General features: G+C 40.6%; 1 protein-coding gene across 1 annotated transcript in view; it reads left to right on the top strand.

Annotated features, from left to right (window-relative positions):
- LOC126278901 (neural-cadherin-like) overlaps nt 1-27,797 on the top strand; it is a 794,973-nt gene that overhangs the window by 706,189 nt on the left and 60,987 nt on the right. The window contains exons 19-21 of the mRNA XM_049979176.1: nt 8,164-8,502; nt 23,155-23,268; nt 27,454-27,640. Of these exons, the coding sequence (XP_049835133.1) occupies nt 8,164-8,502; nt 23,155-23,268; nt 27,454-27,640 (640 nt within the window). The remainder of the gene's footprint in view (nt 1-8,163; nt 8,503-23,154; nt 23,269-27,453; nt 27,641-27,797) is intronic.

Here is a 27,797-nt window from a genome sequence, read left to right as displayed (position 1 = left end):
TGAAATTATTTCCTAACATAAAATGATTTGCTTGTAATAGTACTAATAGGCATTTGATATAGGTACTTCTTAAATTATATTCTGTCATGTTATTTATGTATATGAGGTAGATGAAAATGATCATTTGCGGCAAAACAGTCTTGCTTATTTGGCATGTGTTACAACAGCTGCAGTAATACAATGCCTATTTCATTCTATCTAACAGACTGTGACAAAGTAGATGTAACCAAATCCACAAGCCACACCACTCTTCGGTACTTTTCATATTAACAGCTTTTTCAGTGTTAGACAGTGACATTCTGATTTTTTATGTAGCAAAACGTTTGATGAACATGGATGAAGTAATAGATTCTTTCGCAGAAAGGAAAGCATGCCGTGTAAAGCTTTAGCAAGATTAGAGAGAAAAAAAAATGCTAGGACCTAAGGATTGAAGAAATGTGTACTATCTTCCTTGTCTCTTGTCTTTACTGGTTACATGTTGCCTTTATTTAATTTTATATCACACAGAAGAGAAAGTAATTAGCTAATAGCCAATGAAGAGTGCAAATTTTCTAAAGAGTTCTTGTTCTCTCAGTCACAGATAACCGCACCCAGTATTAATAGTGAGGTTTTTCTAAGTGGCTAGGATGTCAAACCAACCAACTGGGAGTAGGAAAGGCACCACATGACATTTTAATTCCTACTGCCCCAAATATAGGTTTGATGGGTTCCATTACACAATATACACGTTTGAATTCCACACAGGGAAATACAGTACCATTCAATAGAAGAGTGCTGTGTGAAGAGGCATAGCACAGCACTTTGGCACACTTAAGACCAAATAATATGTCTTACATTTCCTCAAAAGTATATGTTTTATATATTAAACTCTTCAATAAGATGTGCACTACAAAATGAACATATTTTTAAAAAATCAATTTTTTTTTTTTTTTTAATTTTTCACATCCTATCTCAAACATTCGAGTGAGGGTCTCACTAACAAGTTTTTGCCCCAGTTCAGAAATACTGTAGATCCAAGGCTGCTGACACAGTTGATGTAAATCCTGATGGCAGTAACTTTCCATTGTAAAAGTAAGTCAGTTTTACATTGTGCACCTTTAAAAATGGGATATGTGACAGTTTAGAAATATACCGAGCATTGCACTACATTTTTTGTGATAGTTGCTCTCAATATTTATTTCAAACTGATTCAGAATGCATGCTTTTTATCTGCTGGGGAGGCAAACATGAATTGCGTTGCAGACTTGAGAAACACTGTTCGCCACTTTTCCCATCACTCATAACTTTGATTGCATTTCTCAGAATTATAAGTACTCTGCAGTAAGAGCAGTTTTTAAATATGTAATCTCAGAGTGATATTATTACAAGAATTGAAGACCCAAGACATAAATCATGGAGCTTCAGCTTTGACTCACATGAATGATATGAATGTTTGAATTACACTACTAAAATATTACATGGCAAAGTGCTTAAGAATTTATATCTGCAGGTAGCCATGTATCAAGTTAAAATCATATGTTAGAGTTTTCCAGAACTTTCTGCTATACAGATACTGTGAATACTAGAAATACAATGCAACCATAAATAAAGAGTTAACAAGTAGTTTAAAGAACACCAGTAACAGGAAGGCTACAGGTACAAATGGAATAAATCTGGAATGTACAAAATATGCTAGTATTAAATGGGAAAACTTATATGTGCAGTTGATGAATGATGTTTGGTGCTCAGTAAATAATCTAGAGGAATGGAATGTAGCAAGAATTATAAGTATATATAAGGTTGGAGATAAAAAAAATAATGTTAGAACTGCAGGGATGTATTCATTATGAAACATGCTTATAAAATCAGTTCATCTATCATGGGGAGAAAATTCAACAAACAGCAGAAACCTTTTTATGATTGGAGCAATGTGGCTTCATAAAGGCAAGTCCTGTGCAGGTGCAACAACTGATATAAAACGGAAGAAAGGTCAACAAGTTAGTATTTCTGCTCTTCATTGACTATGAGAAGACTTACAGTAAGGCAGAAATGATGAAATGTGCCTCTAAATTTGTCAAATGCTATTAAATAACTCTACAATAACCATAAAATTAGTATAAATGAAGAATTATTGACTGTAAACCAGACACTAAAATAAGGGTGTGATGTCTCATCAATCCTTTTTAGGGTTCTGTACCTCTGTCAGTAAAAACAGAGCCCTTATGGAATTGCTTTATTGTCCATGTAATCACTTTATTGTCCATCTACCTGTCTGTCTGTGTGTCTGTCTCACAGTTGAGACCCCATTTTCTCAGGAATGTTCAGATTTATGTCACTTAGGTCTATGGTGCCTTTGCCAGGCATCACCACAGAGCCCATAATTCTTTCTTCTCATGATGGGCTTTTTGTTGAAACATGGGGATGTCATAATGATACTTTTAAACTTGGTAGTTTTGATGAAAATTTGGAAATTTGTGGTAAGGTTCTATGGGACCAAACTGCTGAGGTCATCGGTCCCTAGGCTTACACACTATTTATACTAACTTAAACTAACTTACGCTAAGGACAACACATACACCCATACCCGAGGGAGGACTCGAAACTCCGATGGGGGGAGTTGCACGAACCGTGACAAGGCACCCTAGACTGCACGGCTACCCCGCACAACAGTTTTGGTGAGTTTGTAAGATAACAGGCAGCAGGGTCAAATGATAACACATATCACAGCTGTGGCACCATCTTCTGGAGTGTATGTATTGTTGGGAAATTTTGCCAAGAATTTTCCAACAAGAGAGGGGAAAGTGATTTAGGAAAAATAAGTACCAAGGCAAGTCATCCACAGTGAAACAGTTCTTCTTTAATCCATATAATATTTGACTGCATGTTTTGTACGGAAAGTTGGAAATTGGTATAAAAACAAAAAATGACATTTGAATTACACGGTGTTGAAATGGATGCCATAAAAATAGTAAAACTCTTGACTAGTGTGTGTGGATTCCTGTGATGATTGATGTAATTATTTAAAAACTGAAAAGGTTCATTTCATAACATTTATGAATGCAAGAATATTTTAATATTTGTGGTGAACAATTTTAATGAATATGATTTAAATGTTAAACATAAATTACTGTTTGTGACCAAATGTGGTTGGCCACAAATGGACTTTGACTAGGGTAGATGGTCACGTGACTTGCTGAGCTGAGAGCATGCAGAGGTATTTTTTGGGTCTTTTGTTGGTGGATACCAATAGGGTAAGATCATTTAGGAAGCAAAATGCCACTTGTGTATTTGAGCTGCGCACGGCATTTTGGAAGTTGTTTATTGATGAACCCTCTATTGACCCAGTGCTTGAATGTGAACTATTATCATTAAATCAAGTCCTTTAAAAAGTTTTAATATGTTTGTTTTCATAATTCACTGACTGAGATTCACTGGCCACTTGATAAAAATATAATATGCTTAAAGGACAGAAAGATATCAGTGAGCAACTCCTCCCCTTAGTAAACAATCCATCTGTTAATTTTGGGTTGTTCACTTGCCCCTTCAGTGGAAAAGTAGCATTGGTTCCTGTTATAGAAGTTTGATAGCATCAATATGTGTTTATTAGTTAATGAAATTTCCCCAGTATGTTGCAAGGTGTGTAGAGTAGGCTGTCTGGCAGTAGCTAATGCAAGGGACTGTGATGGATGGATCATGTAAAACATATTGCATAAATAACACAGGCACTGCAAATGGCCATTGTGAGTATGTATATTTTCTCTTGGAGTACAGGTTATTCATTGGGTTTTAATGTTCCTGTTAATACATATCGAGAAGACAAATATCACTATAGATTAATTTATGGCTGTTCTATCGAATGTGCTTCAAATTCTGCTTTAAAAATAATTTTGTTTATGACAGGAAACAAAGTGATGCTTTCCATTTACACTAGAGAAAACACACTCTTGGAAGGGACACCCTGTATATTTAAGAAAACCTTAGAAGAATTTAATTCTGAAAACCCTGAGAAGATGGATCTGGGAATGAACAAATTTATTTACACCATTTTATTTGTAGGTGACAGGACTCTCCTAGCAGAGAGTGAATGTGCTTTACAAGAAAATGTTTTTAAATTCAGGCAAACAATGGACAACCCAGGATGGAATGTAACAGTACTATGGAAAGGAAAGTTGCTATTCACCATACAGTGGATATGCTGAGTTGCAGACAGGCACAACAAAAGAACTGTCACAAATAAGCTTGTGGAAAATGGACGACACACACACACACACACACTCACTCACACACACACACACACTCACTCACACACACACACACACACACACACACACACACACACACACACAGATATATTAAAAACAAAGATTCCAAGACTTACCAAGCGGGAAAGTGCCGGTAGATAGGCACAATGAATAAAACACACAAACACACACACAGAATTTCTAGCTTTCGCAACCGATGGTTGCTTCTTCAGGAAAGAGGGAAGGAGAGGGAAAGACGAAAGGATGTGGGTTTTAAGGGAGAGGGTAAGGAGTCATTCCAATCCCGGGAGCAGAAAGACTTCCCTTAGGGGGAAAAAAGGACAGGTGTACACTTGCACACACACACATATCCATCCGCACATACACAGACTTTTTACCCCTAAGGGAAGTCTTTCCGCTCCCGGGATTGGAATGACTCCTTATCCTATCCCTTAAAACCCACATCCTTTTGTCTTTCCCTCTCCTTCCCTCTTTCCTGAAGAAGCAACCATCGGTTGCGAAAGCTAGAAATTCTGTGTGTGTGTTTTATTCATTGTGCCTATCTACCGGCGCTTTCCCGCTTGGTAAGTCTTGGAATCTTTGTTTTTAATATATTTTTCCCATGTGGAAGTTTCTTTCTATTTTATTTACATCAATGCAACCATCACATACATGACTGCAGTCTCTGGTGGCTGAAGCCACAATCAGTGTGGCTTCAGCTGCCACAGACTGCAGTCACGTGTATGTGAGTTGCATTTGCATGTGTGTGTGTGTGTGTGTGTGTGTGTGTGTGTGTGTGTGTGTGTGTGTGAGAGAGAGAGAGAGAGAGAGAGAGAGAGAGAGAGAGAGAGAGAGAGATCTGTTTTTGACCATGGCCTTGTTTGGCATAAAACTTATTTGTGACAGTCTTTCTGTTGTTCCTATCTGTGACTCACCATCTCCACTATATGGGGAGTAGCAACTTTCCTTTTTATAATAATGTTAAATTCAATAACATTTTACAGTCTTATCAAATGTTTATAGATGTAAATAAAACAAAAGTAATGGCAATGGAAGGTAAATGCGTAAGACCAAAAATATTGATAATGTGATAATGAAACAGGTAAATTCATTTACTTATCTCAGGACAGAAATATCAGTATGTGAAACATGGTTCAAAATATACAAAAAAAGCACACCTGATGACTCTTAGGAGGGACATCCTGCTATAAATGGTAATATAAGAAGATATCTGGGTTAGGACTATGAGGAAATAGATAACACTAAGCATATAAAAGGTGGCGGCTGAGCCTGCACTTGTTTATGGTAGTGAAAACTGGATTCTTTGAAAAGGAAGAAAAACAGAGAAATGAAGCAGCTGAAGTGGGATTCTGGTGACATGTCTTGGTCTAACATTAAGAGATATGGAGTGGAATGAAGACATAAGACAGCAAATAGTTGTGGAAACAACAGTGACAGAAGAGATGAGGCACTACCAAAGAATTGTGTGACTATGTCAAAAGGATCCCACCTGAGAGCCTGAATTAAATATTAACTGAACTAGAAGTCTGGATATACAAGGGCTGATGAAGAGAGGGAGACAGCAGTTTTGTTACATTCTTATGGTTTTGGGGTGGGCCAACATGCACTCCTTGAAATGGAAGAAGGAGTAGAAGTTTTATTTTCACTTATAGTGGGGTCTCAACTATTATATCAGTTTTTATGGCCAGAGAAATTGCAAATAAAATGGTACTGTACTTTTCTTATATCAATACAATGATTTAAATATGAAAAGACACCAAACTCTCATACTGTTACCATATCAAAAAATCCAACCAATAAATTATGAAACAGAACTGCCAGCCAGAATTTACTTTCAGGTGGTGGAATATAAAAGCAAGAGTGAGGCACTGTGCTAGCTTTCAGTAATGTTGGATCATTCCTTGAGGAGGAGAGGGAGTTAGTTTGAGGGAGCATAATAAGAAATGGCAGGTCTCTCAGACTCAAGGGTAAGTGACCTGTCCTTCCTTTTAACCTTCCCCAACCTAGCCATCTTTCCTGTACATGTGTCCCTCTCATCCTGGAATTCAAGAACCAGCACTTCCTTTTTAATCTTCCCCACTCAAGCTCTCTCCCCTCCACAAGGAAGGAACTAACAGTTTAAAAACTAGGATAATGTTGTCACTTTTACTTTTCTGTGTTTGTATTTGCAGTATTACATAATTTGCCTTCTGAAGGTGGCTTTTCATTTTAATTGCAGTAAATTAATGCGTAAAATGAAATGGGACAGATACACTATGTGATTAAAAGTATCCAGACACCCCAAAAACCATATGTTTTGTCATATTAGGTGCATTGTGCTGCCACCTACTGTCAGGTACTCCACATCAGTGACCTCAGTAGTCATTAGACATTGTGAAAGAGCATAAGGGGGTGCTCCACGGAACTTACGAACTTCGAACATGATCAGGTGATTGGGTTTCACTTGTGTCATACATCTGTACATGAGATTTCCATACTCCTAAACATCCCTTGGTCCACTGTTTCTGATGTGATAGTGAGGTGGAAACGTGAAAGGACATGAACAGCACAAATGTTACAGGCCGACCTCGTCTGTTGACTGACAGAAACCGCTGGCATATGAAGAGGGTCATAATGTGTAATGGGCAGACATCTATGCAGACCATCACACAGGAATTCCAAACTGCATCAGGAGCCACTGCAATTACTATGAAAGTTAGGCAGGAGGTGAGAAAACTTGGATTTCGTGGTCGAGTGGCTGCTCATAAGCCACACATCATGCCGTTAAATGCCAAACAATGCATCACTTGGTGTAAGGAGTGTAAACATTGGAAAATGAATAGTGGAAAAACATTGTTTGGAGTGACGAATAGCAGTACACAATGTGGCAATCTGATAGCAGAGTGTGAGTATGTCGAATGCCCTGTGAACGTCATCTGGCAACAACAGAAAAATTTGGGGGTGTTGGTGTTATGGAGTGGTTGTGTTTTGCATGGAGTGGGGTTGTACCCCTTGTTGTTCTGCATGGCACTTCACAGCACAGACCTTCAGTGATGTTTTACGCACCTTCTTGCTTCCCACTGTTGAAGAGCAATTCGGGGATGGCGACTGCATCTTTCAACACTATCGAGCACCTTCATAATGCACGACCTGTGGCGGAGTGGTTACATTACAATAACATCCCTGTAATGGACTGGCCTTCCCAGAGGCCTGAGCTGAATCCTATTGAACAACTTTGGGATGTTTTGGAACTCCGACTTCGTGCCAGGCCTCACCAACCGACATCGATACCTCTCCTCAGTGCAGCGCTATGTGAAGAATGGGTTGCCATTCCACAAGAAACCTTACAGCATCTGATTGAACGTATGCCTGTGAGAGTGGAAGCTGTCATCAAGGCTAAGAGTGGGCCAATTGAATTCCAGCATTACTGATATAGGGTGCCAAGAACTTGTAAGTCATTTTCAGTCAGGTGTCTGGATACTTTTGATCACATAGTGTATAATAGTTATATAAATTAACTCAAGTTAACCATGATCTTTTCTGCTCAGTGTTCTGGTTGATTCCTTTGTTCAGAAGTGGCACTATAGTCAGGAAGGGGAAAAAATATCAAAACTGATCACATACTCTTAATTTACATTTACATTTCAATTCTTTCCACATTTTTCATAAGTGAATTTTTGGCTAAATACTTTCTGCATTTTTCCTTTGTTTTGTTATTCATTTTCCTGTAGATAATGCAGCTTTCTGTGCCAAGATTTTAGGTTGACATGCTCATGAGCTAACTATAGCCTTTGTTGTTGTTTGGGGGAGGGGGGGGGGGGGGGGGGAGCGGGAAGGAGATTTCCTATCTTCTGATTGTATTAAACTGTTGTATTTAATGTTTTTCATTGTAACATTTGTTTATTATAAACCATATAATAATGTACTGCTTGATACTCCGCAGATCTATGACCTGTATGATCCAGCTTTGTCAGAAAACAGTAGAAAAGGCTGCCCAATGACAGAAAACTTATGCTCCACCATTGATTGTGGCACACATGGCATTTGTAATGGTGATACATCTAATGTTCACTGTGTCTGTGATGCTGGTTGGACAGGACATAGCTGCCTCACACCAACTGTACCAGCACGATTTGGCTATCACAGTTATGTAAAATTTTTGTTATCATTTGAACCCAGCAAATTCAGCATGCTTGTGCAGCTCAGGTTCAGAACAAGAGAACCAAATGGAGAACTGATTCATTTTGCAGACCAGGAAAGCCAAATATATGCTGTACTTGGTGTATGTATCATATATTTTCAATCTGTAATCCATTTTTTATATTGTTTTACATGTTATTAAACTCTACTGAATGAATATACACTGCCTGACAAAAAATGTTAGGCACCTGGAAGGGGAGGAGGAAATGAAATGAAACTTCATTTGTTGAGAGAGCATATTGTGTTATTTAAGTGATCAGAAAGTCTAGGCAAGTTTATTAAGAACTTGGCAGTATGACCCTACTTATCAGTATGATGCTGCATTCCCTCTAGCTTGGAAGCATGCATCAGTTTGGTTGGGAAAGGTGTCCTGAAGTCACTGTATCCTGTGACAAGCTGCCCACAATTGTTGTAACTGTTCCATGTTATACTGGCACCGGAACAGAATTAATGTCTGAGCTGGTCCCACATCTGTTGTATTTGGGACAGACCAGGATATCTTACTGGGCATGGGATTATCTCAAGATAATACAGACAGTTCGTAGAGATACATCCCATGTGTGGACAAGCATTGTCCTTTTGCAGCCTGGCACTATGATACTGTTGTATGTGAGGTAACATATGAGGATGCAGGATGTCCAAGACATATCGTTGCGCTGCTAGAGTTCCCTCTGTCGCAACCACCTACAGCCTAAAGTCATAGCCAATGGCTTTTCATGGCATGATACCATGAGTAACACTGCTGTGCCTCTCCAAAGCATTGGAGGAATGGGACTTCTCCCCAGGTTGCTACCATATTCACTAACAATTTTCATCGAGGGTAGTGATTCATTGCTGAACACATGTGATGCCGTTCATGCTTCCCAGGCCACAGCACCCCTCCAAATGCTGCCATTTGTGTTGTGGTGTTAACAGAAACCTACACATGGGATGGTAATTCCCTAGGCAGGAAGCTGCTAGTCTCCAACAGCAGTGTGATACGAAACAGAATGTTGCAGGCAGTCCATTTCTGACTCTCGGATTGCAGGCAGCGATGTGAAGCGGTTACGACGTGCTTGGTGCCCAATATGCAAGTCTCACTTTTGGTAGTCAGGTGTGGTCAAGTGGAATCTTGATGACAAGTATTCCAGCCCTCACATATCCCAGCAGTCCAACATCACACCACTGTCACATCTGAGTGCCCAACAAATCTGGTTGCTGTACGACTCAACCAGTTGGCCAAATGTAGACCCACAGTGAGGCCCCTTTCAAACAGTCAGGTGTGGATAACACTGTCTCTCATGAGAACACAGCACCTTTGTGTCCTTCACAATGATCACTCAGCATCTGATGCTGTTCATGTCTGTTATACGTCCTACCAGGTCTGATAAGGACACTAAACATGAACAACACTAATGCACTCTGATCCCATTTACCTGTCACACAGGAGAGTAACTCTGATCATTTACATACCCACTGATGATGGGTACTTGTATGAAGTTACATTAACATCTACATCTGCCTCACTTTCTTTTGTCAGGCAGTGTTTTTTTAATATGAATAAAATATAACAGACAGTTAAGGATGATACTAAAGAAGAGCTCAAGATTTCTGACAATTTCAGTGTGAATATCTACTTCAGTGGTTTATCATTTGATGGCAGCAATTCTTTTCTTAACGAAGTATATCTGCAGAACAATCCTACTTGGATCTCTCCTTCAAAATGCAAGTGTTTCACAATACAGAACAATTAAAAGTTGCTGACAGTTAACAGCTTTGAATATGGAAAGATAGAAATTATTGTTGTCTTCATTATATCATGTGGAACTGTCAGAAAATATTGCATTATCATATTAAAGAATAAGAGTTTAGAACAGATGCAGAGTAGGAGTATAAATGTTACCTTTATTCCATAGCACTACTCAGTTTACAAGGCTACTTCATATGAATCTTTGATTGAAGTTTTAAAAGGTACAAAACCACCAGATAGTACATTCTTAAAGATAACTATAGTTCCTTTGGCAGAAATGCTTCAGTAATGATTTCAGTCCTGTCTAAGACACTTTATTTTCATTGTGTAAGATGCATTATTTTTCTTCTTTTTTTCTTAACCTAAGAGGGTGAAGCCCTCTTTAATTAGATTGGTAATAGTAAACATATGGGAGGTGCTTCAAGTTTTACATCACTTTTTCTATCAATAAAGCTTTATAAAATGTAAGTAATATGTAATTGTTTGAGAGATTGAAAAACTCTTACAATTTATTTGTTGGAACTCATGTCACTGGATTATGAATCAGAATAGATGATCCTACCAATCAGTAGCCAAAACAAGGTAAAGTCAAGATTTCAGAAACACAAACAAAAAAAGCAACCTTCCAGTTGTAATGGAAATTGGTGCAATACAAATGGCTTAGGGTGTAGTGAAAACAACTTACAGAATGGTTGAGGTGCTGAGCCATTGATAGGCCCAAAAATAAGACTGAGAATGTTGCTAGCTTCCCAACAAATACTTCTTCAAGGCTATAGTCATATAGATGTACAACTCCACATCCTATTGACTACATTATGTAAGTATTGCAATTCAACTGAGATGAAGGGGTTGTGTGAGGTGGAGCAGAATAACGGAGAAACAAAGTGGGGAGCGGGAGAGGGATTGGGGTGGGATGGCTGATAGTCAGTGGGGAGAGGCAGCAGGTGAATGGAATAGGAATGTGTCAATGGTGATCTTGTTCTGGCCGCAAGCAAGGAGAGTTGTATTTAGTACACAATTACGTGGAGGAGGAGTGGGATGGAGGGGGAAACAGAACAGAGGATGAGACAGATGGTGGAGAAAAAGAATGTAAGCCCAGGGTGAGTTAATTTAGTTTCCTGGGGCAGGGACTAGCAGAGATTGAGGCATGGTGGATTTTAAGACCGAAAGATGCAATAGGAGAACAACTCACAGCTAAGTAATTCATGAATACTGTTAGTAAGGGTTTATCATCTGGGGTAGGACACTATGAGGGGTGGAGTCCTGGCATCAAGTCGAGGTCAGGAGGCTGACAGAGTACTGTTCCAGGTAAGTGGGTTCACTGTCTCAGAGGGTAGATGGCTGCTTTGGCCTGAAGGCATTAGGAAAGATTATTATAATACTAAACATTCATTACCCACAAAATACAATTGACTCTATGATGTCCAGGCAACCAGTTTGGGCAGGACTGGTTGTAGTGTACCACTGTGGAATGCACCAATCCACATTCAGCCCACAGACCGTGGTGTGTCAGCTCAACAGCTGCAATGTCATGAGGCCGGTCACCACACGTAATTAGGCATCCAGCCACATCCATGCCAAGTGCAACTGCATACAGCTTAATGGAAGTGATGCTCGGTCACCCATGACCCCATCATAGACTGCACACAGACAAGGCATCTACCAGCTTCACTCAGAGTATATGAAGTCATGCAGAGAAATGCTATGGCCTGCTGCCAAGAGAGAGAGAGAGAGCTGGCTCCTTTGAAGTCTGACACAGGAATGGAGTCTGGCAGCAGCAGCAAATCGCCCACACAGTGATGGATGACATTTTGCTCCCAGGCCTGACACTTGGTGGCAGCCACATCTTCAAATCAGTCTTAACTTGGAAGTTGGCACTGCAGCTCACAAGAAGCAAGTCCCTCCAGAGAGGACTTCCTGGTCAACAGAAAATTGGAGGAGGCCAGACAAGCAGAGAGTCAACTGATACAGGCAGCCCCTCTTGGCAGGTTTGCTGCAAACTGCATAGTACTCCACTAGCACATAACTAGCATTTATACAGGACAAGATCATGTGCTTGTAAAAGGTATCCCTTACTTCAAGATGAGAGTGTATTTTACTTTATTTGCAGTTTTGCTATTTCACATACATGTAGTGAATATATCTGCACTGGAGTACGTATAGAGTAAGGAGCAAGCAGTTGGTTCCCATGCTAGCTAGCATAGGTGGTTGGCCATCTGCCACATTCAGAGCCATTGGGATGAGGTGCCAATTCAGAAATCACTCATGACATCAGCAAAGATATACATGGGGAAAGTACATGTATTCTGGCACAGATCAAATTTTTATTATTAATAAGTATTTGCTAACAAAAGTTGTCTTTTGCCACTCAGACATTAGGAGGAGTCTATAAGTCATAAATACCATCTTTCCATAATTTAACAATACCATGAAACACTGATATTAGTAAATAAATTAATAACATTGGCACAAGCAGAGATGTACAATCTTATATGAACTACACTGATTGAACACTCCAATTATTGTCTGTGTACTATAGTTGGCAGTTGTCAATAGGATGCCTGTCAATGTAGTCATGCAGTAGACCATGCTCTCATACCATTTATAGTTAGCATATAATCAGTGTTTCTTAAATAAATGCATTGTAATGGCATCCATGTAACAACTATTTGCACAAAAAAACTTCATCCTGCTTCATTATGTAAAACATGTATTGCACTTTCAGAGTCTGACAGTGCTGCAATGGCTCTACAAGGGGGCACAAAACTATGAGAGCATCTCCACATAACAGGTAGGAAGAATTCTTATGCAGGAGCTCACTAAGTCAATTCAAAGACGAAGTGGCTTAATTATCACAAAAACCGGGTGGGGAAGCATGGTCAGTTATACTGTACACCCCTTATATCACCATCTATGTACTCACTGGCTAAACTGAGACATTTCTGGAGATTTAGTACAAGTGGGCAGTTCTTGCATGCTCTGCTATGTTGGGCAGTATTGACATAATTCATTTCAATTTTCCCCTTTGGTCAGTTCTCTTGGCCACTCTAGGATTTCACAGCTTCACCTTTCAGGTCGTCTTTTGTGCTGTGCCAATAAACTGAGTGGTTACTCTTGCATTGAACTTCAACTTTCTTGTGACACTTTGTGGAGCCACCATTATGGTGATATTCCTTTGTCACCATGATGCCATTTTGGAACATTGCTTGCTCAGGTGCTCAACCCATACAGGGTGTCACAATAACTTCCATGCTCGTTGTGGCACTATCATCCAAGTTCATTGTGGAACTATCAGCAATTCTTTCTTACTGGAATTCTATCTGGCTATTGATCCATTTTGCTCAGCCTCTGACATTGTCAGAAAAGAACTCTCATATTTTTTTCGCTGCACCAAGTATATCATCATTCCACATGACATGGTTTATGAAACAGTCATTGACATGATACATGTTGTGCCCAGCAGCATGTTCTACTGGGTAGTCAACTCTACTCTTGGCCACAGCTAGTCATTCATGTGGGCAACAAGTTGGTGGTCATGCCCAAATAAAATGAAGTGCAGACATTACAAGAAGTGATTGTTTTCAGAGACTGTTCTGCCTCTGATACGAGAGGATAAGCCTGTGACAGGAATGGTGTAGGATGCATTGGGTGGATGTATTGGCCAATTCTTGCGCATGAGTCTTCCACAGGGTTACGATCCCTGTGGCTAGGGTTTGGGGGTAGGTATGGTGTAAAGATAATGCTAAGGTTAAGTGGACAGTGGAATACCAATTTGAAAGGGGTGGGAAGGGTTGTGGGTAAGATATTCTTCATTTCTGGAAATAATGATAAATAGTCAAAGCCATGGCAAAGGATATGGTTCAATTGTTCCAGTGCAGGACGATATTGGGTAATGAGGAGTGTGCTCCTGTGCAGTTGGTTCCATGGGATGGTTGCAGGATTAGGGGCTAGCTGCTGCTCAATATTCACCAACACGTCTGTACAATGGTCCTAAATTCACTCATCCTGCTCCCGCCATCTCTTCTCCATAGTCTCTCTCGCCCTGTGTTCTGTCTTCCCTCCCAATTTGTAAAATGATTTAGAAATGATGCCTGTATGGTTCAAAAATTGGCAGTTGACCCTAAGTACTGAAAAATGTGAGGTCATCCACATGAGTGCTAAACAGAATCCATTAAGCTTCAGTTACACGATATATCAATCAAATCTAAATGCTGTAAATTCAACTAAGTGCCTTGGAATTACAATTACAAACAACTTAAACTGGGGAGAACACATAGCAAATGTTGTGAAAAAGGTGAACCAAAGATTGAAATTTATTGGCAGAACACTCAGAAGATGCAATGGTTCTGCTAAAGAGACCACCTACACTATGCTTGGCTGTCCTCTTTTGGAGTACTGCTGCATGATGTGGGATCCTTATCAGATAGGATTAACAGAGTACATCAAGAAAGTTCAAAGAAGAGCAGCACATTTTGTATTATCAAGAAATAGGAAAGAGAGTGTAACAGGCATGATACAGTACTTGGGGTGGACATCATTAAAACGAAGGCATTTCTCATTGTGGCAGGATCTTCTCACAAAATTTCAATCACCAGCTTTCTCCTCTGAATTTGAAGATATTTTGTTGATGCTGACCTACATAGGGAGAAACAATGATCATAATAAATCACAACACACATGGAAAGGTATGGGTGTTTGTTTTTTCTGCATGCTGTTCGAGAGTGAAATAATAGAAAATTCTTGTGAGGGTGTTTTGATGAACCCTCTACCAGGCACTTAAGTGTGTTTTGCACAGTATCCATATATATGTAGATGTATAACCCACTCCTTCTCCATGTCTGTGCACACACAGCTGTGCCTGCCTGTGGCCAGATTGAGCTCACTAGTGTCACATTCCTATCTTGTTCACCCACTGCCTCTCCCTTCTAGGTGTCAACCACTCTTCCCCAGCCCCTTCCCCATTCACCACCTCTTTTTCTCCCCTCATCCACTGACACAACCCCATGTCACAGACGGGCTGCAGGGTTGGCACAATTTAGTGCGTTGGGACAGTGTAGTTGTGCAGGTGCATGTGTCTGTTTGTGAATCTATAGCTCTGAAGATGGATTTGTCCAAGAGCTAGCAATGTTCTTAGTCTTGCTCATGTATCTGTTAATGACTCAGTGCCTCAAATACTCTGTGGCTTGTTAACATTACTCCTGCACAATAATTATTGTGGAACATTAATACATTTCATTCAAGTCATTAATATGTCTGTGTTTCAACAAGAACCGACAGAAAGTTCCATAAATATTTATGTATACATTTTAAATTGTCTGACAGACACATTCTTTGACACTGTTTTGGCTTTGTAAATATTACAGCCAACTTTGCATGTGGTCAAAATATTTATGTGTATGTATGCTGTTCTGCTCTGATTGTATGAACTTCTTCAAAAATAAGCATCAATAATATAAAATGATGCAAAACGTCCAACATAAATGACACAAAAATAACTCAGTTCTTATCTTAGAAAGTTTTTTATGTTGTTCTAGTTCCTTCTTAGCTACAAACACAGTAAAAAAAGTCCTTTTTCTTGCATCATTTTTGGTGTATGGCATCACTACACTTTAATCACAATGAAAGCAGCCAACACTGCACGTTCAGCATTAGCTGTCTGTAATTATAAACATGAACATCCATCTCACAATGAACTATTTTGTTGAGAATGGGTAATGGTGCTATTTATTCTTCAGAGGTAACACTATGAACAGCAGCTTGCTGCTGTTTGACCTTTGTCTAGGAATTAACATTTAATAAAAAAAAGTGAGACATGCAGTCCATACCTTTTGAATTCAAATGACCAGTTCCTTTAAGAAAAATGATGGAAATGTAAAAATGTAAGAAAAAGAAGGGCAAATCATGAGATTTATAAGAATCTTTAAGTCTTGGACCAGAAGCTGATCACATACTATTTTAGTCTGAGTCTCTGAACAATTGGATGTCAGTGCCTTTGAATGTTTCTAATTTTAACACATGATCATTAAATGACATGTGTGATAGAAAAGCTCTCTCCAATGTAGGCAACTCGCAAATACTGAGAATTTTTTCTCAGTTCCTATATTTGAGGATTGGTAACTACTGTTAGTTGCATTAAAATAGGTATGCGCATAGTGTGTAGCCCCTATTCTTACGGCACATAGCCAACTATTTTGCCATGATAACTATCAGTGTAACTAAGAGGACATTAAGTTAGCGATAGAAGATAAATAATAACTTGCATTAAATATAAAAGAGGAAGCAGTAGCTCTTTCAAGGTAGCATCAATCATTTTAGTTTTATATCTTAAATTTAGCTAAAGTAAGTGCAAATAAATTATAGGTATTTAACAACAAATAACAATTAATTTAATTTCTAAGAGATTTTCCACTTTGTTGTATTATCTATTGAATGATTTTCCATTCCTGCAGATTTTCTTCCATCAGTGGATCTATGTAACACAATGAATGAACTGTCGTCTTCTAGTAGTACAGTATTTTCCCTGTTTCCTTGAACAATATTCAAAACTAGTTATGGTTTATTGTCAAAGGTATTACTTCTGTAATGTTTACAGCTTTTCTTTGTATATGGAGACTGCATCACTGTCTTGTTCAAAAATTCAGAAATTTTCTGTGAAGTGAAGACAGTAAGCTACTGCTGTTACCACTGGAGAAGTGTGTACCAGCAATTCTCATAACTTTCTTTGGATTTGATTGTGCTGCTGCCAGACCTCATCAGTGTACTTATACTTTGTACTGTACTATCATTGTTTTCATTTTATCCAGTTCATGCCTAATACTTAATCTCACTGTTACTAGCTTGGCCATTTTCTAATATCCATCTCTCTTTCTCCCTATTCCCTTCTCTCTCTGTGATTCTATCTGTTTATCTATCACAATAAATACAACCAGATTTGTTCAGTTCAAGACCTCAACCTAATTACAGATAAAGTTGATAGATTATTTTCTTTAATTCAGTAGAAATATCATTAGAGAGACCCCGTGCTGTTTAGGGTATGGAAACTAGTTTTCACAGAAACCACACAATGGGACTAGATAAAAAATTAGTATTGCAATAAATTTGTAGAACCTGTCTTGAATTGTTCTACCAGTCTTTTTATTTTTTTATTTTTATGGCAACAGACCACGAGTAACTGCCACCTACGAAGTGCAGAGTAAATGGTCTTTGGGGACTCGTGGTTCTTTGGTTCAGTCTTGGGAACTTCGACTGCAGTGTGCATGCTGTGAATTTCTGTAGTGTTCTTCTTGTGTTTTGTGTAATTACACGAACTTAATAAAAGTGCCTGATTGTAATTGGTTGGAGTTTTCTGTGCGCGGTCAGTAGCTACAGCCAGAAAACCCCCATTGGTGACCCCGAGTCGCAAAAATACATTGCATTCGCTTGCTGTGCACCACTGGTTTCACGCCAATAAACAATGTTGCAACCTCCAGTTTTTGTGGCAGTGCAGGACACCGCAACTGCAGAATGGAAATTTGACTGTGAAGCACAACGCTTTACCTCATGTGCTACTAATACACCAGGAATGTTTGTATCTCTAGTGTTTGCTTCGACCCGCTGGATGACCCTAACCGCTGCCGGCACACCACACTGGGCGCTGTACACATCAGGGTGGACACCTTCTACAGCATTCTACACTCAACAGAATGCTCCTCCAGCGCAAGATCCCAGAAACCCTTCGCCAAAGTTTTTGCTGCACAACATGGACAACGTGTCTGTCCTGTTACGGGGTCCACATGCAGGGCTGCCCCATCCTCAGAGCGGTCTGCCATTTAATGTGTCCATCTCCATGCCAGTCAAAGGGGCACTCACATCAACCACACCAGGCCATGTATACTCCTACCCAACCTGCCACCCCACGCACACCTCGGGCAATACACTTGCTGTGGTTCCGCCCTATCACTCAGAGCTCAATTGCAATCTCATGCCTCTACTCTAGATTTTGTCTGCATCAGCCATTGATCTTTCCACATGTGCCACACCCTGCTCATCATGTGGCTGTGCAGATTTTCTGCCTACAAGGACTGGATATTTTTTCGTGCCTTTCCTACACACCTGCAAGCACTGGTCCCTGGTTGTTTTCCAAAACTGCCGCCATTACAACCAGACAACCCTGTGACATGGTTTATCTTGGTGGACAACATGTTGGAAATACATGGAATTGTGGATGACAGCACTCGTTTTGTGTGTTTAGTGAACCACCTGCATGACCACCCTGATCTCATCAGTGACTTGTTGCTGAACCCACCCAAGAGCAACAAGTATGCCTCTGCCCATGCACTATTTATTGAATGCCTTTCTCATCTGCCAGCCGATATGATTCACAACATTATTTATGACGAGACTTTAGATGACAGAACCCCCTCACAGCTGTGGCGACGCTTATGTGCGCATGTCAGTACTGAGATCTTGGCAAACTTAGTGCTCTGGGCATAGTGGTTGGTGAAACTGCTAGAAGAACTACAATTACATTTGCTCCCACATACCATAGCGTCACTCGAGGATAAACTACAGCTGGTAGACCAGGCAAATGCCATTATTCGGCACCGCCACCTCCCTCCGTGCAGCACAGTGCCTAATACCGCTGAGGTTGGTAATCCTGTGAGTATACTTCCACCATCAGTTGGTAGAGGCCGGGCATGTGCATATTGCCGACAGCACATGGAACGGTAGCTATCTAGTGGCAAAGATCAGGAATCACAACCAGGCCGGCAGCAGCCTCTCCCCACCCCAACCGGGCTAGTGCCTGCCCGCCTGATGCTTCAGCTGGCGTGATGAGTACAGCTAACTCCATATATGCTGGTTCCACTCCACTTACAGGGACGCCACTTGCAACTGCCTCCCACCCTGCGCATTCCCAAACACCACATGCAGTAGACGCTACTGCTTGCAGATGCATGCAGGGGCGCCCATAGATGTTGCATTCTGTCAGATCCCCCACCCCATGGGGATATCTTTACATCTTGGAATTAGGTTTGCACCGGTATTTTGTCATTGATACCAGAGTAGACGTTAGTGTCATACCCCCCACACATTTACCGTAAAGGACACGACACCAGCCAAACTGTTCCATCGAGCACCAAATAAATCGCCACTTCATGTCGATGGTTTGGCTACGTTACCTATTGAACTCATACCTGGCAAACAGTTCACTTGGTCCTTCTACGTGGCTGACAGAAGACCCAGTTTTAAGCATTGACCTCCTTTTTCATTTTGGACTGTCTCGCCCAGCTTTAGTCTGGCGATGCACTGTGTGGGACTTGGATGCCGCTGCCCCCCGATACCAGAGATGCGCCTCGTGGAACTTTGTCACCGCCAACGCGGACAGCTTCCCCAGCACATTAGGTCAGTGACTCTCACGTGCTACCGTTTGTGATGGCCACCAAGTGAGTTCACCAACACACAAAATTGTCACAACAGACAGGCTACTAGTGCATAATAAAGCACGCCAACTGCTGCCACATAAGCTATGCCTCGCTAAAGCTGCAGGCAGGTATTGTTCATTCATCGGACACTAACTGGTCTTCACCTATACACTTAGTTCCCAAAGAGGTCTATCACTGCCTCAATGCGTGGACCGTATTAGTCAATTATCTGACACTTCATATACAATACTTTGCGCAAGTATTTAGCAGAGCAAGCATCTTCAGTGTTTTGGACTGCTGCAAGGAATATATACAGATACACATGGAACAGAGCGACATACTAAAGACAGTGTTGATCACACTTTTCAGCCTCTTGAATTTTGTTACATGCCTTATGGTCTCAAAAATGCAGCCCAAACTTGGCAACATTTTATAGATTCTTTTCTCTCACATACCTCAACAACATACTCATGTTTTTCCTCCTCTGACAGAGAACATGAACTCCACTTGGCCATGATACAGGCATTACTGACATGTAACAGAGTCAAGTTCAATAACGACGAGTCACAAATCCTGTGCACCACTGTCACTTTTCTGGTGTACGCCATCTCCTCAGAAGGTATATGCCCCCCCCAGGAGCGGGTTGACTGCATTCGTGATCTACCCCTCCAAGTGTAGTTTCGTGAATTACACTGGTTTTAAAGAATTATCAGTTTCTATCATAACTTGCCAATGGCGGCAGCAATTCAAGCCCCTTTGACTGATGCACTGGCTGGGAAACAAATCTCAGGCAGTTGAAGAGTACAGTGGTCTGACAACATGGTGTCACTCTCGCCCACCCTTTGCCAGATGTCTGCATCTCTATTACAGCAGATTCAAGTGATTTTGCAATCGGTGCAGTCCTCCAACAGCATTCAGTGACATGACTCAATCACTCCATTTCTTTTCCAAAAAACTATCTATGGCTCAATGTAAATCGTCAGCATTTGACAGAGAATTGCTTGCAGTTTATGAAGCTGTAAAATATTTCTGCACAGACATCGAAGGAAGGAACATAACATTTTTCACAGACCATTGCCCCCTCGTGCAAGCTATCTCTAACCCCGCTGTTGACCTTCCCACACAGGTTTTGGCAGATGGACTTAATTTGCCAATACATAACAGACATCTGTTACATCTGAGGTTCAGAAAATGTGGTGGCCGACTACCTATCACATATCACTGCAATTTTGTTCCCCATTAATTTCAATGAACTGGCCCGCTTACAGAACAATGATGCTGTATTGCACAACTTCCGACAGGACCCAGATACTTCCCTCCAGATTGTTTCCCGCAACCTGCTGGGCTCAGTCAGGCCACTGTGGTGTGATGCGTCCATGGGCAATACCCAGCCTATTGTCTCCCCTGCTCTGCATCACCCAGCCTTCACTACGTTACATAACCTTTCATATCCTGGTGCTAAGGCTACTACACACCTTGTTACAGAACGCTTTGTGTGGCTGTGTGTGAAGAGGGTTTGTTGTACTTGGGCTCATGCTTGTTGGCAGTGCCAGTGCAACAAAGTCAGCAGGCACTCACAACCCCGTCTAGGTAAATTCGACATCCCGAAAGGCCACTTCCGACTTGTGCATCTGTACCTCTTAGGACCGTTACCCGTGTCTGATGGTTTCAGGTATATCCTGTCTGTCATTAACCGTGTTACACGTTGAGTGGAGGCAATACCCCTGCAGGACACCATAGCAGATTCTTTAGCCTGCATTCGTATCCACCTGGATAGCTCAATTCAACTGCTCTACATTCATTGCCACCGACCAGGGAAGGCAGTTTGAATTGCTGCTGTTTAACAGACTCTGCGTACTCTGTGGGGTTGATAGATTCTGCAGTACAGCTTGCCACCCACAGAGCAATGGACTGGTCGAGCAGTGGCACAGGACTCTGAAAGCTGCTCTCCTGTGCCACAGCAGTGAGTGGTCCAATGCCCTTCCCTGGGTTATGTTAGGAATATGCACGGCTTACAAGACAGACCTCCAGGCTTCACTTGCAGAGGTCCTGTATGGTGAGACACTAGTTCTCCCCACAGAGTTTGACAACAATGAAGCAATCGTGTACCTGTCTGACCTTCCCGCTCTAGTTGAGTGTGTCCGCACACACATAGCTGTGATCCACACGCCCCCTCCACGACAACACACCTGTCCTCGGGTCTTTCTGCACTGAGCTCTGGACTCTTGTGAGTTCGTTATGTTATGAGATGACATAGTCAAACCGTCATTACAGTCACATTACTCTGGCCCACATCGAGTAGTGGCTCACTCAGACAATACTAAGGACATTCTCATCAGTGGCCATTGGCAGATAGTTTCCCTTTAGTGCGTGAAACAAGCCTGGATGATTGTGAAATCAGTACCACACCCGCTCGAGTCAAGTGTTTCTCCATCAGGTAACAACTCCAATCTCACATAGACCGCCCCCTCCCCTGTGCCCCACCATGATCATATGTGCACTGAGCATACACCTGTGGGCAGCTCAGTTGTTGCGTGTGACAATACTCTACCCTTGTTTCACTCAGGCACTGAGTGTGACAATCCACAACCTCAGGCCCAACCACATGTTGCATGTGACATTAGCCCGTCGCAAGTGTCGGCACCCAATGCCCCCACAGAGTGTTCCAGCGTTTCTCCTGAACTATGTTATTTTTCCCCACCACCTCCCCTAGTGCCGCCTATGTCCACTGTCAACAAAATCTGCATCTCAATCAATGCCTCTGAGTGCCATGCTTTACTTGCAACTCCACGAGGGATTCATCTTCATCCTCTGCATAGGGGACACTTCAGGCGAGTCCACCCCCACGTCACATATCACCATCCTGCGCACAGTACCCATCCCACATGGGGTGGATATGGCAGGCATAGCTGCAACGGTTAGCACCGACAGGATGCTCACCGCATCCCCCTCTCTGCCTGTACTGCAACACCAACATCTTCTGTGCCAGTCCAGTTCACGCCTGCAGGTCGATCAGTCCGTCGCCCCCACTGGATGGTGAACGATGCCAGCTCTAGCTCACCCTTCACAGACAGCAAGGACTCTTCGCACTTACCTCTATCAACCAGCAAGCATCCCACAACACTACTACACAGGAAGACGCCCACGTCCTTCCCCTAGTAATCCGCACTTCTGGGGGAGGCTCTGTGGTGAGCACTGACTGTGAGTAACTGCCATCTACAAAGTGCAAAGTAAACGGTCTTTGGGGTCTCATGGTTCTTTGGTTCAGTCTTGGGGACATCAGTTGCAATGTGTGTGCTGTGAATTTTTGTAGTGTTCTTCTTATGTTTTGTGTAATGACATGAACTTAATAAAGCCTGATCTTAATTGGTTGGAGTTTTCTGTGTGCGGTTAGTCACTACTGCCAGAAAACCCACATTTTTATTGTTTAAACAAGAGTTAATGACATACACTATACCCAGAGGTTATATACTACATTGTAAGAAGTGATGTAACTATAGGAATGATAAATTGTTATCTCATTTTGAGTTTGGGTGTAATGTATTGTTCTACACTACATTAAATTATCCTCCATACTGTATTTTTTGTCTTATCATCTGTTTAGATCAAGCACCACCACTTACAGTTATACTACAAGGTGATGGGTGGTTCCAGCATTGAACATCTTATCAGCCTTGATTTTGTTGCTGTGGATGATGGACAGTGGCACACAACAAAGGTAAGCAGTACATTCATAGATGTTTACTCTTTCAGTTTCCTTATCTCCAGTTAGCTAGTTTCAGAGTTTCACTCATCATTGGATGAAATGCAAATAGGTTTCAAGTAATTATTCAGAACTTCTTTTTGCAATGTTTAAGCTAAGTATGTGCAGTCAACAAATCAGACTTGTGAAACAAATTTCTTATAGTATTATATGAACATTTGCAGAATGTTCTTCAAACAGTGTTACTGCTTGTCTAAAATATGCTAATTCTACAGATTTGTTTATGTGTTACATTATATGATTTGAAATGGATGTCAAAACTTAGGTTGATCACTTCAAATGTAAGGTAATCAAGGACATTGTTCAGTGCTGACTCATCCTACAATAAAAGTTCTCAGCAGTCAGCATCATGCCAAATACTCATTGCAATCTTTTATTGCAGACTTATCACTTCTCATAACGTTTTTCTTTTGAGGCCTCTTGGTCAGTAATGATATCTAATGTTTAACAGTATAAATAATGCATCAGTATGCTGGAAACCAATAGTGTGGGAAGCTGTTGAGGGGAATATTGTTAATACTGAACAATGCACATCAGCATACTGCACTGACACAAAATATCTGTGAATGACAATGCATTTCAAGAACTAATGATCAGTTATTGAAGAGTGCTGACAGATCACTTCAGTGCTGAAGGTGTGAAAGATGATGACATGTACAAGCATCAGTGGTGAGAGTACAATCATGAGCAGGAGCACGAGAAAGTCTAACAGCTGTTTTGTTCAAAATATACAACATCAAGTTGACACAAAAAGATATTAGTTCAGAAATATACACCAAATTTTGAATCTTTTATTTCTGAATAACTCTCATAATTAACATAGATGTAAAATTCCTGTTACTTATATTATTATGTATACACTGGGATGACAAAAGTTGTGGGATATGTCCTAATATCATGTCAGACCTCCTTTTGTCCAGCAGAGTGCAGCAGCTTAATGTGGCATGGACACAACAAGTTTTTGGAAGTCCCTTACAGAAATATGGACCCATACTGACTCTATAGCCACCCATAATTGTGAAAGTACTGCCATTGCAGGATTTTGTGCAACCTCCATTATGCCCCATAAATGTTCAATCGGCTTCATGTCAGTAACCTAGGTAACCATACCATTCATTTAGATTGTGCAGAATGTTCTTCAAACCAATCATGAACAGTTGTATCCAAGTGACATCGTTGTTTGAAGCCCATGAATTGCTGCAAATGGTCTCCAAGTACCTGAACATAACCATTTCCAGTCAATGACTGATTCAGTTTGACCAGGTGATCCAGACCATTTCATGTTAACGCAACCCACATAATTATGGTGCCACTACCAGCTTGCAAAATGCCTTGTTGACCGTTTGGGTCCATGGCTTCATGAGGTCTGTGCTACACTAAAACCCTGGAATCAGCTCCTGACAACTGAAATTGGGATTCATGTCCAGGCCATGGCTGTCCACTCATCAACAGTCATGAGGCCAAAAGAGGGCTGCAGGCCATGCCTTGGTGTTAGTAAAAGCACTCATGTCACTTGTCTGCTGTTGTAGCCCATTAATGTCAAATTTCATCACACTGTCCTACTGGATACATTTGTCATATGTCCCACACTGCTTTCTGCTGTTATTTCATGTGGCGTAGGTTGTCTGCTAGCACTGACAACTCTATGCAAACACCACTGTTCTCAGTTGTTAAGTGAACGCCAGTGGCCTCTGCATTGTCTGTGGTGAGAGGTAATGCCCGAAATTTGGTATTCTCAGCATGCTCTTGACACTATGGATCTTAGAATATTGAATTCCCTAATGATCTCCAGCATGGAAAGTCCCTTGCTTCGAGCTCCAACTACCAGTCTGTGTTCAAAGTATGTTAATTCCCATTGTGGCCATAATTATGTTGTTAACCTTTCCATTTGAATCACCTGAGTACAAATGACAACTCTGCCAAACACTTTCCTTTTATACTTTGTGTATGTGATGCTGCCACGATTTACATATATGCACATTCCTATCCCATGACTTTTGTCACCTCTGTATATGAGGATAATAAGCTGCTCACCAAATACAGTCATTGTTCTCTAGATCGATTAATGATATACTTCTGGGTGTTGAATCAAGTTGTGTTTGTGCATAATATTTTGATATCTGACCCAGTCATCTTCTTCAGACGTTACAAGCATTGCTGTTATATGTACAACCTGCCTGGACTCCAGCCAGGCAGCAAGTATACCTAACAGCACTACTCACAGCACGGAAGAAGATTAGGTGGTCAGCTTTCAAAAGATTGGGCATGAAATGGAATCAACAACTCAGCTGAACAATTGGAAGAGCCACCTTTAATTTAAAAGAAGTTATGTTTTGAGTGTAACACCCCTCTAAATAGGCAATATGTAGATTTTAGTAATTAGGTGCGCTTCTTTTTCAAGCTGAGTAATGTTTTCTCTCTCATGAGAGTTAGAAAATTACATCCAGTGATCTAAGTGTCAAAAATTAGATGTTAGTTAATACTGTGCTATGTTTGTATTTTAGATACTGCATTAACAAATTGTAGTATGAATGATATTGAAATTACTGACATTTTAGTAGGTTTCCAAGTGTCTCCACACAGTAAGACATCTATAGGTTCAAGGTTAATGACTATTTATCTGCTACTTATTTTTTTTCTTTTACTGAATCTGTGAAAACCATTTCTATGTCTGTATTTCTAATAACGAGTGGTTAAATTAAAGTGCATCTACTCACAGAGGTCCAATAAGGGCTGTAATTATAATATGGCAGCAAAACTTGGTAGATGTGCTAATGCATTAATGCAGAATTGATTTATGCTGAAAAAAGGCTCCAATTTTGGCCACCAGGTGCAAGTCTGGTGATGTGAATGGAAGAAAGATATACAGAAATGTTTCCATATGTAATGCACTAGGAATGAGACATGGGCAGAAAAGGTCAAAGCTGCATACACAGTTTATTTAATACAAGCACCAGAGACATCAACAAAATGCTGCATCTGTAAAAGAAATTGATCAATAGCAGTTTGCAACCCATGTTTTGGAATTTCATTATCATCTTCCTTCAACCATCTAATGACACTGGGCCTCTCCACAGACCTTTCAGTCAGCAATAAACTGCCCAGGCAGCACTGTAATTGCTGCTGTTCATATAAAACAATTTCGCTAAAAGCACACAGCCTGTCTTCTCAATAGCCATACTGTTGACTCCTGTTATGGCTTGTCAAATGACAGCATGGATGTCATACCATCATACAAACTGTGTACAGTGCCAGATTTGCTCCTCGTGGCCAAAACTGGAATTTTTTCCAGCGTAAATTGGTTTCGCATGAATGCATTAGCATATCTTCTAAGTTTTGCTGTCATGTGACAAATTTACTTGTTTGACTTTCTCTTTATTGTGCCTATTTGTGAATCAACATTGCTACTATATGATGAGTAGCAATATATTCTTTTCATAATATTGTCATTATTCCTTCCTGGAATTCCTATTGTTTGAACAGCTGTCTTCATGATACAAAGGATACAAGTATGACAAAATTGGAGTTTAATCATAGTTTAACTAAATGACAAAAAAATAAATCTGCATTATATGAGCTAAATAACTGTTTAATTTAATTTATATCACTGTTGCCAAACATAAGTGTTATCCCACAGTAATGATCCCCTTGAAGCATTAAACAACGCAGTTGCTTCAGACCCCAGCCAACCACTTACTTGATTGCTAATTATATAGTAGACAACTGACTTATTGTGTGGTTGTGCCACTAGCTCAGAATCTAGGTCATTTTCGTGCATAGATCATAAATTTTTTCTCACCTAACTGATTTTTTATTGTATATTACTGCTCTGCTCACTTGAACACAGCACAATTTAGCACTGTTAGCTGAAGCGATAATGAAGGAACAGGTATGGTTTTGCAACTGTAAAACAATAATGGAACAGTAAAAGACAATCTTATCTGTGGATGACGCACTTCACACATAAGTGTGCCCCCTCAAGGGATCATCATAACTGCCCAGCACATTTTCCACATTACTCGCCCTCCAGTTTTTAGATAAAATAATGAGACAACAGTATCTTCCATTATGTAAGTAAACTCAACTTTTTCGTGTTGTGATTTTTCACAGATGTTAAATAAATCCCATTGAATTCCACAGGTTTTTCTGTATGGGTTCGCAGCCATTCTGCAACTCGACGTTGGTGAAGGGCGGTATTACAATGAATGCTTTTTCCTTGAAAGCAATCACTGGATCTTAATTGGCAAACAAAATGAGTTATATGCAGCTGGACATAAAGAAATTGGAAACTTGAAAATGTTTCATCTCTTTGAAGATTTTCAGAATGGTAAATACTATGAGATATATTACAAATGTAAAAAGCTATCCCATTAGGAATGAATATAGAAATATGACTGCCATGTTATCTGCTGCATGTTGTAATATTTTGTACTTCATTCTTAAAGAGAACAACTTATTTTTTCATCTTCAGCCTTAATCAAGAA

Source organism: Schistocerca gregaria, chromosome 6 (genome assembly GCF_023897955.1).
Source record: "Schistocerca gregaria isolate iqSchGreg1 chromosome 6, iqSchGreg1.2, whole genome shotgun sequence".
NCBI classification, from domain to species: domain Eukaryota; kingdom Metazoa; phylum Arthropoda; class Insecta; order Orthoptera; family Acrididae; genus Schistocerca; species Schistocerca gregaria.
Note: the sequence above shows the minus strand (reverse complement) of the source record. Positions and strands in the feature narration are given on the sequence as shown.